General features: G+C 43.3%; 1 protein-coding gene across 1 annotated transcript in view; it reads right to left on the bottom strand.

Moving 5' to 3' along the window:
* The window catches only part of rasgef1ba (RasGEF domain family, member 1Ba), a 209,536-nt gene that overhangs the window by 60,331 nt on the left and 131,614 nt on the right, over window positions 1-17,591 (bottom strand). Inside the window, exons 10-11 of the mRNA XM_070863893.1 lie at window positions 15,504-15,599; window positions 5,971-6,066 (exon numbers count right to left, since the gene is read on the bottom strand). Coding sequence (XP_070719994.1) covers window positions 5,971-6,066; window positions 15,504-15,599 — 192 coding nt within the window. The remainder of the gene's footprint in view (window positions 1-5,970; window positions 6,067-15,503; window positions 15,600-17,591) is intronic.

Here is a 17,591-nt window from a genome sequence, read left to right as displayed (position 1 = left end):
TCCCGACTCTCTACTTTCTATTCGCCAGCCAATTCTCGATCCATGCTAATACATTTCCTCTGATTAGGCGTACCTCTATCTTCTGCAGTAACCTTTTGTGTGGCACCTTATCGAATGCCTTTTGACAATCTAAATACACCACATCCATCGGTACACCTCTATCCACCATGCTCGTTATATCCTCAAAGAATTCCAGTAAATTAGTTAAACATGATTTCCCCTTCATGAATCCATGTTGCGTCTGCTTGATTGCACTATTCCTATCGAGATGTCCCGCTATTTCTTCCTTGATGATAGCTTCAAGCATTTTCTCCACTACAGATGTTAAACTAACCGGCCGATAGTTACCTGCCTTTTGTCTGCCCCCTGTTTTAAACAGAGGTGTTACATTAGCTGCTTTCCAATCCGCTGGTACCTCCCCAGAGTCCAGAGAATTTTGGTAGATTACAACGAATGCATGTGCTATAACTTCCGCCATCTCTTTTAATACCCTGGGATGCATTTCATCAGGACCAGGGGACTTGTCTACCTTGAGTCCCATTAGCCTGTCCAGCACTACCCCCCTAGTGATAATGATTGTCTCAAGGTCCTCCCTTCCCACATTCCCGTGACCAGCAATTTTTGGCATAGTTTTTTCGTCTTCCACTGTGATGAACGAAGCAAAATAATTGTTTAAGGTCTCAGCCATTTCCACATTTCCCATTATTAAATCCCCCTTCTCATCTTCTAAGGGACCAACATTTACTTGAGTCACTCTTTTCCGTTTTATATATCTGTAAAAGCTTTTACTATCTGTTTTTATGTTTTGCGCAAGTTTACTTTCGTAATCTATCTTTCCTTTCCTTATTGCTTTTTTAGTAATTCTTTGCTGTTGTTTAAAATTTTCCCAATCCTCTAGTTTCCCACTAACCTTGGCCACCTTATACGCATTGGTCTTTGATTTGATACTCTCCTTTATTTCCTTGCTTATTCACGGCTGGTTATCTTTTCTCTTACCGCCTTTCTTTTTCACTGGAATATATTTTTGTTGCAAACTATGAAAGAGCTCCTTAAAAGTCCTCCACTGTTCCTCAATTGTGCCACCGTTTAGTCTGTGTTCCCAGTCTACTTTAGCCAACTCTGCCCTCATCCCACTGTAGTCCCCTTTGTTTAAGCATAGTACGCTCATTTGAGACACAACTTCCTCACCCTCAATCTGTATTACAAATTCAACCATACTGTGATCACTCATTCCGAGAGGATCTTTTACTCGGAGATCGTTTATTTTTCCTGTCTCATGACACAGGACCAGATCTAAGATAGCTTGCTCCTTTGTACGTTTTGTTACATACTGTTCTAAGAAACAATCCCGTATGCATTCTATGAATTCCTCCTCCAGGCTACCCCGTGTGATTTGAGTTGACCAATCGATATGTAGGTTAAAATCCCCTATGACTACTGCCGTTCCTTTTTCACATGCCTCCATTATTCCCTTGATTATTGCCCGCCCCACCGTGAAGTTAATATTTGGGGGCCTATAAACTACGCCCACCAGTGACTTTTTCCCCTTACTATCTCTAATCTCCACCCACAATGATGCAACATTTTGTTCATTAGAGCCAATATCGTCTCTCACAACTGCCCTGATATCATCCTTTATTAACAGAGCTACCCCACCTCCTTTCCCTTCTTGTCTATCTTTCCGAATCGTCAGATACCATTGTATGTTTAATTCACAGTCTTGGCCATCCTGCAACCATTTTTCTGTAATGGTCACCAAATCATACCCATTTGTAATGATTTGTGCCGTCAACTCATTTACTTTATTTCGAATGCTGCGTGCGTTTAGGTAAAGTGTTTTAATCCTAGTTTTTAAACCATGATTTTCAGTTTTGACCCCTCCTGCAGCTCCTTTATATTCAGTGGCTCTTTTTGTTTTTTGCCTTGGCTTTCTCTGCCCTCCACTTTTACTCATCTACTTTCTGTCTTTTGCTTTTGTCTCCTTTTTGTTTCCCTCTGTCTCCCTGCATTGGTTCCCATGCCCCTGTCATATTAGTTTAACTCCTCCCCAACAGCACTAGCAAACACTCCCCCTTGGACATTGGTTCCGGTCCTGCCCAGGTGCAGACCGTCTGGTTTATACTGGTCCCACCTCCCCCAGAACCTGTTCCAAAGCCCCAGGAATTTGAATCCCTCCCTGTTGCACCACTGCTCAAGCCACGTATTCATCTGCGCTATCCTGCGATTCCTACTCTGACTAGCACGTGGCACTGGTAGCAATCCCGAGATTACTACTTTTGGTACCACGTTGGCACCACGCCACACCAACACCATAAAGTATCCCTGCAATGCCCAAGCCATTCCTTTCACACTCGTCAGCATTGCGGGAGTTACCCTTATGTTTCACCATTCATAGAAACATAGAAACATAGAAATTTACAGCACCGAAGGAGGCCCCTCCCGCCCATCGTGTCCGTGCCGGCCGACAAAGAGCCACATAGCCCTTGGTCAGCAACCCTAAAGGTTACATATAAAGCCATGAATAATGACAGAAAGGCAAAGAGCACCCAGTCCAACCAATCCACCTCACCACAACTGCGACACCCCTTATACTAAAACATTCATGTGATCTCCTGGGAGAGGCAAAAACCAGATAAAAACCCAGGCGAATTTAGGGAGAAAAAATCTGGGAAAATTCCTCGTCAACCCGTCCAGGCAATCGAAACTAGTCCAAGAGATCACCCTGGCCGTATTCTATTCCCTGCAGTACTTACCATTATATCAGCGCCGTCCAACATAAGGTCATCTAGTCTAATCCCAATTACCAGGTCTCAGTCCGTAACCCTGCAGGTTACAGCACTTTAAGGGCCCATCCAACCATCTCTTAAAAGTGATGAGGGTTTCTGCATCCACCACTCTTCCAGGCACCGAGTTCCAGATCCCCACAACCTTCTGTGTAAAGAATCCCCCCGTCAAATCCCCTCTAAAACTTCCACTAACCACCTTAAAACAATGTCCCCTCATAATAGACTCCTCCACCAATGGAAATAGACCCTTACTATCCATTATGTCCAGGCCCCTCAATATTTTGTACACCTCAATGAGGTCTCCTCTCAACCTCCTCTGTTCTAATGAGAACAAACCCAACCTATCCAATCTATCCTCAGAACTAAGATTCTCCATTCCAGGCAGCATCCTAGTAAATCTCCTCTGCACCCTCTCGAGTGCAATCACGTCCTTCCTATAATATGGCTACCAGAACTGCATGCAATACTCCAGCTGTGGCCTAACCAAAGTATCATACAATTTAAGCATAACCTCCCTGCTCTTATATTCTGTGCCTCGGCCAATAAAGGCAAGCATTCCGTATGCCTTCTTAACCACCTTATCCACCTGGCCTGCTACTTTCAGAGAGCTGTGGAAAAGCACTCCAAGGTCCCTTTGTTCATCTACACTATTAAGTGGCCTACCACTTAATGTGTATACCCTTTCCTTATTAGCCCTCCCAAAGTACATCACCTCAAACTTCTCTGAATTAAATTCCATTTGCCACTGCTCTGCCCACCTGACCAGTAGACTGATATCCTCCTGCAGCCCATGACTTTCCTCTTTATTATCAACCAGACAGCCAATTTTAGTGTCGTCTGCAGACCTCTTAATCATATTCCCTATATTCAAATCTAAATCATTGATATATACCACAAAAAGCATGGGTCTGTACTGAGTCCTGCGGAACCCCACTGGAAACATCCTTCCAGTCACAAAAACATCCAGCAATCATTATCCTTTGCTTTCTTCCTTCAAGCCAATTTTGGATCCAACTTGACACTTTGCCCTGTATCCCATGGGCTTTAACCTTCATGACCAGTCTACCATGTGGGATCTTATCAAAAACTTTGCTAAATCCATATATACTACATCGTATGCACTACCCTCATCGACCCTCTTGGTTACCTCCTCAAAAAATTCAATCAGCTTAGTCAGACACGATCTTCCCTAAGCAAATCTGTACTGACTGTCCCTAATTAATCTTTGCCTTTCCAAATGCAGATTTATCCTGTCTTTCAGGAATTTTTCCAATAATTTTCCCACCACTGAGGTTAGGCTGACAGGCCTGTAATTACTCGGCCTGTCCCTTTTTCTCTTCTTAAATAAGGATACTATATTAGCAGTCCTCCCATCCTCCGGCACCATGCCCAGATCCAAAGTGGACTGGATAATGATGGTCAAGGCCTCTGCTATTTCCTCTTTTACTTCGCTCAAAAGCCTGGGATGCATTTCACTCGGGCCTGGCGACTTATCTACTTTCACTGCAACTGTCTAAGCCACTTCCAAAGGTGCACACAAATCTGTCCAAGAAGGCAAAGTGTTGAAACTAAAGGTTTCAATGTTTGACAACACATTAACAGAAACTTTACATGAACATTGTATAAAACACCTAAGTGCCTACCCTTGTGTGTTGTTAGTCAGTATGCTTGCACTAGGATGAGGGTGAGTGTGAGGGGTGGCTAGTGAGATGGGGTTGTGATAATGTAGATAGAGAGAGGGATGGGTGGAGGTGCAAGATAAGTTGGTGAGAGTAAGAATGTGCGGGAGTAGGTAGGGAAGGCAGAGTGATGGGGTTGTGATGAGTGGCACAGCAGGATGAGGTTGAGTGTGGCTTTGCAGTAACGTTTCGTGATCTACTGAGATAATTGAAAGGTTTGCGCCACTGCAGCCTGGTCCTCCTGACAACATCACTGCTTGTGATCTCCTGTGCAATGTGTAACCAGGCTGTGTTGGTCTCCTGGAGTGGTGTCTTCCACCGATTGGAAGGGAAGAGAAACTCCCTGCATGCTGTGGTTCCCTCCATAAGCATATGGAGGGAGTCATGGGAGAGCCTGCATGCAGCCCTGCACCTCTGTGCAGTGCTTGTCAGTGTTTGTAGCAGCTCAATGCTTAGCACACTGACAGCACAATTGTCAAAATCAATTTGGACATGGTCCCTTTAAGGAAACCAGCTAATGACGCATCATCAAATAATGTCATCAGACCTGCTTCCTTTTAATTGGCCAGGCAACTCGCTGGGTGAGCTTAACAAGCCCAAGCAACATAAAATCACTTCCACAGAGCGGAATGGAGTTGGCAGCGGGTTCAGACTCCGCTCTCACCTTGGTAGGTAAAATCACAGCCAATGTATCATTATTAATCTTATCACACCCCTTCATCCAATATATATTAAATGTGCTCGGTGACACATCTATTTCACTGAAAACTCTCACATCAACATTGCTCCTATGGGAAAACCCATTTGTAGTCCCTCTTATGCCCGTAGGTGGAGTTTTCAATATTAACCATGTCACATATGTCACAGATTCACGCACGCCTAGTGTCACACACACTATGTGCTATTGTATGACCTGCTTTTTACTTTTAAAATATTCATTTAAACATTTTGCACCTTCACTCCTCTAATATATTTTAAAGTTATTTTCAACTTTAAAAAGCCACACATGCAGCTAAAAGGAGAAAAACACATTAAAGAAAGAACTAGATCAACAGAAGATTTCACAAAGACAGAAATAACTCGAGACAAACAAATGCAGGAATGAAGACAGAAAGAGATACAACGCATACACACATATCAATATCAACAATGTAGCAGACTGTAGCAGAGGACCAAATATTAAAATAAGAGATCAGGTGGGACACAAACGGACACAAGACATCTCAGAGAGAGTTACATGACAGAGTAATTGTGACAAATACATAAAGTGATCAATGAAGATTGTGATTTCACATCAAGGCAGATAGATGGATTGAAAAATAGTCTTCATAATGTTAACTGGTACATTGTACAGCTGTTATATAGCAGCTAAATCACATGTTTTCTTAATATTAAACTATTTCTTTCTTCAGAACATTTGAACTTATATGCATTTTACTATTTTTTGCCTCTTTTATTCAGCAATATTTCTCAAAAATGGAGAAAATAACATCAGAATTACTCACCTCAAAATTGACATGTCCATTCAGTAAACGATTGGCACAACCCTCATTTAAAAAGTAAATATCCTTGATTAATAGACTGCAGAAAGGAATTACAATCTGTCAAAAAATACAAATAAGTACCATTAAATAAAAACAGGTTATAAACTTTAGTTAAAGAGTACAGCCCATTAATTAAACTGTTAATTACACATATTGATGGACCTTACAGGAGAATGTTGTTTGACTGAAGGTTTTACTGAAAGTGAATGGCTAATAATGGGTTGCTCTCACACTCTGCAAATGTTAGCTGAAAAGGACTTAATACATTTGTATGAAATTTCTTTCCTGCCATGTTAATGGAGGCAGTATGCTACTTATTTTAAATGGGTTAGCACCATCACTAAAACATTAGATAAGGAATTTCATAGGAGTTAGGTGCTTGTACCTTAATATTCACGTAGCGTAATTTCGAGGCCATAGATTTTTAAGGCTTCTATACTTTTGTATTACTTTCCCTTAATATCTTTAAAGATTGCAAGACATTGTTTCGAAGTCTGACAAACAATACCAGCAATAAAGCTCATGCTGAGTTGCTGAGCAATATCTTGCAAAATATGCAGCTTAGCATATCATTGTTGACCAAGGGTTCTGACTTTAAAACACTGAGGTAAATTAACAGAAGTTACAAATAAAAATGTAACATATCTTACTGGCCTACATTGGAATACAACTATCAAAATCTAAGCTACTTTAGAGGAAGACTGACTGCAGATTCCTGAGCTGCTTTTAGTTACAAGCAGGGCAAGTTTCGGCTCTCCTTTCGAACGGCACACCTCCGAGAGGCACGCCTGTTTGCTGGAAGAAAAAGTGTGCCTAAAGCCTACCTCGGTCTTCTGTGATCCTTCTCGGGCCTGTTCCAGGTCGGTGCGGCGTACCAGCAGCTGCGGGGGGTGGGGCCAAAGCGTGGCACCGAAGATCTGCCAGCAGTGGGGCGGGGCTACCTCACAGCAGCACATTTAGTGCCGGCAGCCATGCATGCGCAATAGCAGACAAACATTGGCACTCGGCAATTTTTAAAGGTAAATGAGGAAAAGTGCTGTTTTGTTTTGTGGAGCTGTGGAAAGGCTTGTGAGTGAATTTTGGTGATTTTTTGAGCCTGAAGGAGTGCTCTCAGCAGCACTGTTGAAGAAACCACCTGCTGAAATCAGTGAGTGCTGCTTGTTGCTGCTAAACTTCCAGAACAAGTGCTGCATAGGTGCATGCAAAATAAGAACTGTGTGTTTTGAAAAATCAGAGTGTCAATTCAATACAGCAATGGGACGACGTCCACCAAGAACAAAGAATTTCTTGCATGAGGAAGTGGAGACATTAGTTAACGTCATTGAGCAGAGATGGCAGGAGCTGGATACCAGCAACAGAGGTCGCACAAAAGTGCCACCCAAAGAAGTGAAGAAACGCTGGAACCAAGTTGCAGAAGATTACTGCGCAGTGGTGCATACCAGGAGATCTGGAAGCCAGTGTAAAAAGAAATGGCACGACCTTGGTCAAGTAGTTAGTGCAAGTAATATTTTCATTTTTCAATGGAATCTTAATTGTAAATGTGACTATCTGTATATGTCCCACCCTGCAGAAAGATGCACTCAGTAAAAAGTTCTATTTAAATCTTTGCAGAAGAAATTGGCCCACAACAAAAGGGAAAGAGCTCGAACAGGAGGAGACGTGCCAAATCTGCATCCACTGACACCCGTGGAACAGAGGGTCACTGCATTGATGAGTTGTACATGGAGAAAAGCAATCAGTACAGCACAAGCTGGGCCCACACACGAGGGAGTGGCTAAGTCCTGAAAATGCATCATGGCCTTTCAAGCTGCTGCCTGGCCTGCTATGTGTGAGCCTACTCATGCCATCCATCCTCTGCTGCTAAACATTTGACTGTTCTGATATATTTTGCAGAAGATGATGATGCCAATCCTGAAGATCCTGAAGATTCAGAAGAAGAACCAGAAGATCCAGACCAAGGGTGGCTGCAGGCGTTGACTGAAATGTCTTCAGGGGAGACCTTCGAACTTGATATTTATGAGTCCACATTAGCGGTATTCAGTGTTTCAAACCCTTGCATAGGTTCTGGAGCCACATTCTGTGGTTTCACAGATTGCGGGTCCCAGTGGTGCTGCTGGTGTAATGCAGCAGTTTACACCCACTGCCCCACCGTCCCAGCCTGTGCCTCCCACTGGATTGGAGCCGGATGCAAGACCAGGGCCCCACCATCCCAGCCCGCGGCTCCTACTGGAGTGCTGCCATTTGGAACACCCAGGGTCCCATCGTCCCAGCCCGTGGCTCCCAGTGGAGTGGTGCCACGAGGCAGACTCAGGCAGAGGAGAAGGAGATTAGAAACACGCTCTCCTGAGGTGCAGCATGCAACAGATGTGGCTCAGGTTGTGGCATTGGGTGTGGAGAGCAATGAGCTTACCCGATCACTCGAGGGCAGAGTCAGTGCAGTGGGTGAAGAGGTAACGGTACTGACGGGAGAAATAGCAGTAATGAACAGGAAATGAGGGAGGGAATGTCCGAGGGAGTGCAAGCGATGGCACAGGCCGTCAGGGAGGGCATGCAAGTGACAGCACAGGCCGTCAGGGAGGGCATGCAAGTGATGGCACAGGCCCTCAGGGAGGTAGCTGCTGCAATAAGGGCACATAGCCCGGCCAATCAAATGACACCCCCATGAAGAAGTGAACATTCACTGAGGTGTGGATGAGAGATGGTTGCAGCCTTTCTTTGCTGCTTTTCTTCTTGGTCTTGATGTAACTGTAGTAACTTTTTTCAAATTGAAGTTGTTTTGTAAGTTTTGTAACTTTACAACTTATAAGTGGTCTTAGGGTTTTTAAGTGATCTTATAGTGTAAATGCTCTCATTTGTAACTTATTTAATTTTGCACCTAAAAAGTGATCTTGAAGTTTCAGTGATCTTAAGAGTGTAAGATTTTTCACATTGAAATTGTTTTGTAACTTTTGTAACTTTACAAGTTTGTAAGTGATCTTAAAGTTTTTAAGTGATCTTAAAGAGTCATATTAAAAAGTAAAGCGTGATACAACAAATATTTTATTACACTAACGTTAACTTTTCAATAAAATATTTTTTCATTAAAACTGAATCATGCTCCATTAACACAACACAACATAGGAACAACTCCAAAAAATAAACATGTCCATGTGGAACAGTTGTCGCAGAGCTCTCAGGCATCAGTAATTGAAGCGTTCATGGATGAGCTGCTGGCACAGGGCTCGAGCAATCGTTAAAGGAGCACGATGGACCGCCCTCCTCCAATCTCGTGCTCCGGCATCAGGCACTTGCATGTTTTCCTGATTGTCGTCATCATCCTCATCCTGCTCTTCCAAATTACTATCATCAGACACTCTCCCTTCATGTGGGTCTTCTGGTTCCACTACCAGCTCCTGCTGCCTCATGATGGCTAAGTTATGCAGCATGCAACAGTGAAGTGACCGACAATCTTAGGAGAGTATTGCAAGTGGCCTCTGGAATGGTCCAGGCATCGTAAACGTTGTTTCAAGATGCCAATGGTCCTCTCTATGATGCTGTATGTCACAATGTGCAACATGTTGTAATCATGGTCAGCTTCTGTCCGTGTCAAGCGTAGGGGCATCATGAGCCAGGTGGCGAGGCCGTACCCTTTGTCTCCCAGTAGCCAGCTCTGCCCTTCTGGCTACTGCTCAAACATGTCAGATATAAGGCTGTCGTGTAGGATGAACGCATCATGGGTGCTGCCAGGGTATCTCGCATTGACTGCTGACATGATGCGCTGCTTGTCGTCACACACGAGCTGCACATTAATGGAGTGGAAACCTTTTCTATTCCTGTACTGCTCAGAATCCTCCACAGGTGCTCGCAAGATGATGTGGGCACAATCAATGCAGCCCTGTACTTTTGCGAAGCCAGCAATCCTGGAGAAGCCCACAGACTTGTCATGCATTGCTTGGTCGGTCATTGGGAACTTGCTGAAGTCATTCCTCCACGCATACAGTGCAGCCGTAACCTGGTAAATGCAGGCATGTATTGTACGTTGAGAGATGGCGCACACATCTCCAGTTGTAGCTTGAAACAATCCCGAGGCATAGAAGGAAAGTGCAGCTGTAACCTTCACTTCAACAGACAAGGCAGTCGGCGTTCTGCTTCTCGGTTGTAAATCTGCTCTCAGCATATCACAGATCTCAACGACAACTTCTCTGCGGAAACGCAGCCTTTTGACACAATCAGCCTCGCACATGTCCAGGTACGAACGCCTGGCTTGATATTGCTGACGTGGGTAAGGTCTCCTGCCCATCAGCCTACGGGCTATGACGTTCCTGGTGTGGTGAGCTCTGATCAATTCTCTCCTATGCAGTGAACTGATAGAGAACCATTGCATAATCCATGGTGTTGATAATGCAGCACCCATACTTGAAGTATAAATTAAACTTTTAAACTTGATGGCTGGCTGGCTCTTCCTCCCGGTGCTTTGTACGCCTCTCCAATCCCCTGGCCGAATGGCCTAAATCTTCGCTCGGAGCCTGCTGCTGCCGTCGCTGTGGCCTGACGCTGCCCCTATTCCCTGGCTGAATGGCCTAAGTCTTTGCATCTCGGAGCCTGCTGCTGCTGCTGCTGCTTCAGAAGGTAGGAAAATTAAATGTATTTTTTATTTGCTTTATTTATCATTTATTATTCAGGATGGCTCTTTATTTATAGAAGTGAAGTGTTAAATGCTTGTAAAATTCCCTAGCTTCCCTTCCCCCAGCACTTCCCCCCCACACCCCACACCCTACGCCTAATTTCTTAAGTGTAGACAAGGTTTTTCTGAGCATACAAAAATCTACACTTACTCCATTCTAAGTTAGTTTGGAGTAAGTTTTTGCTGCCTAAACTTGCAAAACAGGTGTAAGTTTGAAAAATAACTGTTCTAAAATGAAACTATTCTAACTCACTGGAACTGGAGCAAACTAAATGCCGAGAATTGCAATTTCTAAGATGCTCCATTCTAAACTAGTTGCTCCAAAAAAATAGGAGCAACTCAGGCCGAAATTTGAGCCCATTATTTCAATTGACGGCAACTGTGGGATTCTACCAACATTGTTCCCTTTATAAAAATAAACAGTTAACTGATTCTCCGATGGCTCAGCAATTTATTTGGCAAACAGCTGAGATGCGGAGACACAGACATCCCAGCAGTTCCACCCACAGTCTGTCACGAGCTTATCATCATCATCATCAAAGACAGTCCCTCAAAATCGAGGAAGACTTGCTTCCACTCTAAAAATGAGTTCTCAGGGACTGTACAGTCCAATATGGGCATTACAATCTCTGTCACAGGTGGGGCAGACAGTGGTTGAAGGAAAGGGTGGGTAGGGAGTCTGGTTTGCCGCACGCTCCTTCCGCTGCCTGCGCTTGTTTTTTGCATGCTCTTGGCGACGAGACTCGAGGTGCTCAACACCCTCCCGGATGCTCTTCCTCCACTTAGAGCGGTCTTTGGCCAGGGATTCCCAGGTGCTGGGGGGGATGTTGCACTTTATCAAGGAGGCTTTGAGGGTGTCCTTGAAATGTTTTCTCTGCCCACCTGGGGCTCGCTTGCTGAGTAGGAGTTTCGAGTAGAGCGCTTGCTTTGGGAGTATCTTGTCAGACATGTGGCCGATGTGGCCCGTCCAACAGAGTTGGTCGAATGTGGTCAGTGCTTCGATGCTGGGGATGTTGACCTTAGTGAGTTAGCTCATCTCTGGTATGGGTATTATAATTGGCTTCGACACCCCTAGGTTATGGAGGGAAAATCAGCCAATATGTCCACTTTTGATTGCTATTTGGCAACCCTACTGGAAGTGTGTAGAGACAACAGGTAAGAACAAGTTTGGACTATGATGGGGTGCTGTCTATGTTTGATTAGCCTTCCAAAGCTTATTGTCATGGCTCACATCTGAATAACAGTTACTTGGTTAAAGGACTGGAGAGTGACCAGCGTCAATGAAACCATAACCCAATAAGGAGTCAATATATTCAGAAGAAGATCAGAGGGAAACAATCAGCAGAGAAAAAAAGACAATAGGTAAAACTTAATTTACATATTATTTAACTTTTAGGGGGTGAAGTTTGTACTACACTCGCTCAAATTTTCTTTTCCATTGACTTCAAATGACAGCGCTTTTGCTAATCTGCTAAAATGTGGTGATCTACAACTGGAATTTTCTCTACATATGAACAGAAGCTTCAGGAATAGCTGGCTTTCTCAGTATTTGACCTGTCTGTAGCCTTTGGCACAGTTGACCACACTATGCTCCTCCGACGCCTCTCCTCCGTCATTCAGCTAGGTGGGACTGTACTCGCATGGTTCCATTCTTACCTATCCAGTCATAGCCAGAGAATCATCTATAATGGCTTCTCTTCCCACTCCTGCACTGTTACCTCTGGAGCCCCCAAATGACCTATCTTTGGCCCCCTCCTATTTCTCATCGACATGCTGCCCCTCGGCGGCATCAGCCGAAAACACAATGTAAGTTTCCACATGTACACTGATGAAACTAGCTCTACCTCACTACCATCTCTCTCGACCCCTCCATTGTCTCTGATTCGTCACACTGCTTGTCCGACATCCAATCCTGGATGAGCAGAAATTTCCTCCAACTAAATATTGGGAAGACCCAAGCCATTGTCTTCAATCCCTGCTACAAACTCCATTCCCTAGACACTGACTCCATTATTCTCCTTGGTCACAGTCTGAGGCTGAACCAGAATGTTCACAACCTTGGCATCCTATTTCACCTTGAGATGAGCTTCAGACCACATATCCGCTCCATCAACAAGACCGACTACTTCCATCTGCTGTCTCCACCCCATCTCAACTCATCTATTCTAATGCTTTCCTCCCCAGCCTGCTATCTTCCACCCTCCACAAACTTGAACTTTTGTTTTTATTCGTTCATGGGATATGGGCATCGCTAGCAATGCCCGTATTTATTTCCAATCCCTAATTGCCCTTGAGAACTCATCCAAAACTCTGCAGTCCTTATCCTAACTTGCACCAAGTCCTGTTCATGCAATACCTCTGTGCTCGTTGAACTAGATTGGCTCCCAGTCCGGCAACAACCCTCCATGGCCTCATTCCTCCCTATCTATGTAACCTCCTCCAGCGCAATAAACTTTTGAGATCTCTGCGCTCCTCCAATTCTGGCCTCTTGCGCATTCCTGATTTTAATTACACCACCACTGGCGGCTGTGTCTTCAGTTGCTTGGAGCCTAGGTTCCAATTCCCCCTAAGCCTCTCCGATTCTCTACCTCTCTCTCCGCCTATAGAATGATCCTTAAAGCCTACATCATTGTCATCTGTTCTAATAACTCCGTATGTGGCTCAGTGTCAAATTTTGTTTGATAACTCTCCTGTGAAGCGTCTTGGGATATCTTACTATGTTAAAAGCACTATATAAATGTAAGTTGTTGTTGATGTAAAAAAACATCCCAACCAAGACTTCACAGAGGTCTAATTCAACTTGGTTTATTCAAATCCTAAGCTATTGCATTGCACTGTATTTTGCTGAAGAGCCTGAGTCACAATCTTTCTAGCTGTTTGATACAGGAACACAATTGTTCCAGTCCAGAACTTATGAAAACATTGTCATGGAAACCAAGTTCACACATCGAACAACTCATACTGAGAATTAAGATCTGATAGGTCATCTGAAAGATTGGGGAATGCATTAGTCTGAAAGTACTCTTCAGTGTTCAGTAATATAAGCACTAATCTAATCAGTCAACGTTTTATTCAGTGTGCACAGAGCATCAGAAATAAGAGTACTGCCCACAATGTAAGCAATTGTATGTGTGTACTAGGGATGGGGTGACAAGTTTATCAGCTCAACTCTCTTGCCAGCAAGCTTGAAAACATACCACATGAGCACATTCAAAATGAGCCTAAACAAAGTAAAATTTAACAACCTTGTGAGTAAATACTTCAAAACTTGAAAGTGAAAAACTACACATATGAAGACAGTGCCCACTGATTATAATCAAACTTTATAATTAATTTGATATAGAAACCAGAATTAAATTAAAATCCAGTAGTGTGACTAGACTAAGACCATGCTCATACAGTCTGCATCTCAACTGCATAAGGATAACTTTGTCCGGGAGTTTCCTCGGAGTTGCTCCCACTTCGCTATAACTTCACCAAACGTACGGCGGAAAACAGGGTTCCCGCCACACTTCCGGTGAAGTTGTGGCAGTGGAGCAGGAGCAGCTCTGAGGAAATTCACGGACTTTAACTATAACATTTTCGAGACTTGGTAAAAGTGATAAACTACTTCTACAATGTTAATCAGGTGAAGATTTTATTTAATACAGACACCTTGAAAGACATGGAACAAGTAAGATTTATTTTTGCAGAGTTAATAATACTTCAGTTTAAACAAAAGATTACAAGAAGGTTGAGCTGCAAGAGGAAAGAGTATACATTCAGACATTCAGATAAAATGGGAAGGTCAGAGGTAATAAAACAAATACCTGGTATCTGCTGTTATATAATTTTAATAAATAAATAACTTAAGAAACAAAGCACTTTGAGCTGAATATGATTATGCTGGACAGTTTTTTCATTCATCCAACATTAATGTCCAATTTTAGAGATTGCCAAAAAATAATGGCCTGGAAATTGCGATGAGAATAACAGTCGGGCTATCAGCGCTCACCGTTATAATGCAAGAAATCTGACAGAAACCTCTGGAGTACACACATGCGCAATTAAACAGGGAACTCCTGAAGTTGCTGGCAGAGATACCCTGCTCTTCCACAGGGTGCGCTGCTGCAGTCCTTGCTGATAGACTCGTCGTTGAAATGACTGCAACAGCATGAACTTGCTGTACTTGCCCACTTGTTCCCCACTAAAAACAGCTGAAAAGGTTAGTGCTGGTGCATTCAGAAGTAAGTGAGTGTTTAACAGTGATAATTACTGCTGAACAAACTCTCTTGCCCTGAAAAAATATTTTTACAAGGGTGAAGTGTCAATCCCTCAGAAGAAAATTAGTGTTGGAGATTTTTTTTTTCATTAGCTTTTCTGTCTGTCTCTTTTATCTCTCTCCCTTAATCTCGTCTATATTTTCCAATCTTTATTTCACTTTCTGTACATCATTTAAATCTAATTTGTATTTCCTGCTTTATACTTCCTGGTTTGGACTCTGCTTGTCTCAGTGAGAATTCTTCAATCTGATTGGTTGAAAACCTTGCTGTTGCTCTCCCTGCTCACAGATGTCACAGATCCCCTGTCGAGGGCACATCGCGGAAACAGGCACCATATTAGGACAAGCTCGCAAAAAGTCTATGGGTAAGTTGAAGCAAGATGAATGGCAAAGGTGAATGGCAAACACCGTTCTTTCACTGCTGAGAACAAAATCTAGGCCAATAAATTCAAGAATCCTCTGTTTACTTTTTTAAAAACTCTTTTAGTGTTGAGTCTTAATTAGAAGTCACAGTACTTAACACTAGGATTACATGTTCTAACCATTCTATTATGTATATCTGTCTCTTACCTTTTCCCTGGTACTTTGAGCTGTCATTGATCTCTGGGCTGCTCCTCGCAAAGCTGTCCTGTAGTTATAGAAATTACTCGATGGATCCATTTGATGCTGAGGATTAAAAAAGAGCATTCACTGATATTTTTAAATTCATACATCAGAATTAATATTCTGGATGTTAGTTTATCAACCTGAAAATAAAATTATAATTGTTCTTACTAATAATTAAGTAAATATAACATTTACTCTTATAAAATTTATTTTTGTAAAAATTGAATTCTACAGTCAACAGAAGAACATTTATTTGAGTTGGGTCAATCTTTAGTGTATAAACATAGCAGAGTTTCTCATGATTTTATGATCTCGACTGGACCATTTGGTGAAGATAAGGTACATCGCCATAGAGCAGGGGCTAAAAATTGGCAGATGATAGAGTACCACCTGGTAACTAATTTAAAGAGCAATTTTGGCAAAGGCACCGCCATTCTCAAATAAGGGATGATGTATGGAACCTAATGAGATAAAGCAAAGATTGATTATCTTCCAAAAAACTATCATTTTTGTGATGTTTTAGCTTATCCAATGGATGCAGAAAGTGAACATGCAAAGTTTACAAAAAAAGATTTGAGTGTTGCATGTAGTATTTTCCTATATATGTGATGTCACAGCCAAGGGGGTAAGTGATTGGCTGGTGATTGGTAAGTACTTTTTCTTTTTCTTTTCTTTATCAGTAAGTAACCTTTTAGCCTTGTTACCAAATTAAGTTTATCTAGGGGTTAAGTCATTGCAGGAGAGCTCAGACATGTGTTATGCTCCTCCTGTACTATGTGGGAAGTCAGCTCCTGACGAACCGCATTGCGGCACTGGAGCTGCGGGTGGATTCACTCTGGAGCATGCACAATGCTGAGAATGACGTGAATAGCACGTTTAGTGAGTTGGTCTTACCGCAGGAAAAGAGTACACAGCCAGATAGGGAATGGATGACCAACAGGAAAAGCAGTGCAAGGAAGGTAGTGCAGGGGTCCCTTGCGGTCAGCCCCCTGCAAAACAGATACACCGCTTTGGGTACTCTTGCGGGGGATGACTCACCAGGGGAGGGCAGCAGCAACCAAGTTCATGGCACCGTGGGTGGCTCTGCTGCACAGGAGGGCAGGAAAAAGAGTGGCAGAGCTATAGTGATAGGGGATTCAATTGTAAGGGGAATAGATAGACGTTTCTGCGGCCGCAACCGAGACTCCAGGATAGTATGTTGCCTCCCTGGTGCAAGGGTCAAGGATGTCTCGGAGCGGGTGCAGGATATTCTGAAAAGGAAGGGTGAACAGCCAGTTGTCGTGGTGCATATAGGCTCCAACGATATAGGGAAAAAACGGGATGAGGTCCTACAAGACGAATTTAGGGAGCTAGGAGCTAAATTAAAAAGTACGACCTCAAAAGTAGTAATCTCAGGATTGTTACCAGTGCCATGTACTAGTCAGAGTAGGAATCGCAGGATAGCTCAGATGAATACGTGGCTTGAGGAGTGGTGCAGCAGGGAGGGATTCAAATTCCTGGGACATTGGAACCGGTTCAGGGGGAGGTGGGACTAGTACAAACCAGACGGTCTGCACCTGGACAGGACCGAAACCAATGTCCTAGGGGGAGTGCTTGCGAGTGTTGTTGGGGAGGAGTTAAACTAATATGGCAGGGGGATGGGAACCTATGCAGGGAGACAGATGGAAGTAGAATGGGGGCAAAAACAAAAAATAGAAAGAAGAAAAGTAAATTTGGAGGGCAGAGAAACCTAAGGCAAAAAGCAAAAAGGGCCACATTACAGCAAAATTCTAAAGGGGCAAAGTATGTTAGAAAGTCAAGCCTGAAGGCTCCTGTGCCTCAATGCGAGGAGTATTCAGAATAAGGTGGACGAATTAACTGCGCAGATAGCAGTTAACGGGTCTGATGTAATTGGCATCACGGAGACATGGCTCCAGGATAACCAAGACTGAGAACTCAACATCCAGGGGTATTCAACATTTAGGAAGGATAGGAGGGAAAGGAAAAGGAGGTGATGTGGCATTTCTGGTTAAAGAGGAAATTAATGCAAAAGTGAGAAAGGACATTAGCTTG

This window comes from Pristiophorus japonicus, chromosome 2 (genome assembly GCF_044704955.1).
Source record: "Pristiophorus japonicus isolate sPriJap1 chromosome 2, sPriJap1.hap1, whole genome shotgun sequence".
Classification (NCBI taxonomy): domain Eukaryota; kingdom Metazoa; phylum Chordata; class Chondrichthyes; family Pristiophoridae; genus Pristiophorus; species Pristiophorus japonicus.
The sequence above is the reverse complement of the archived record's forward strand: the minus strand, read 5'-3'. Positions and strand labels throughout refer to the sequence as shown.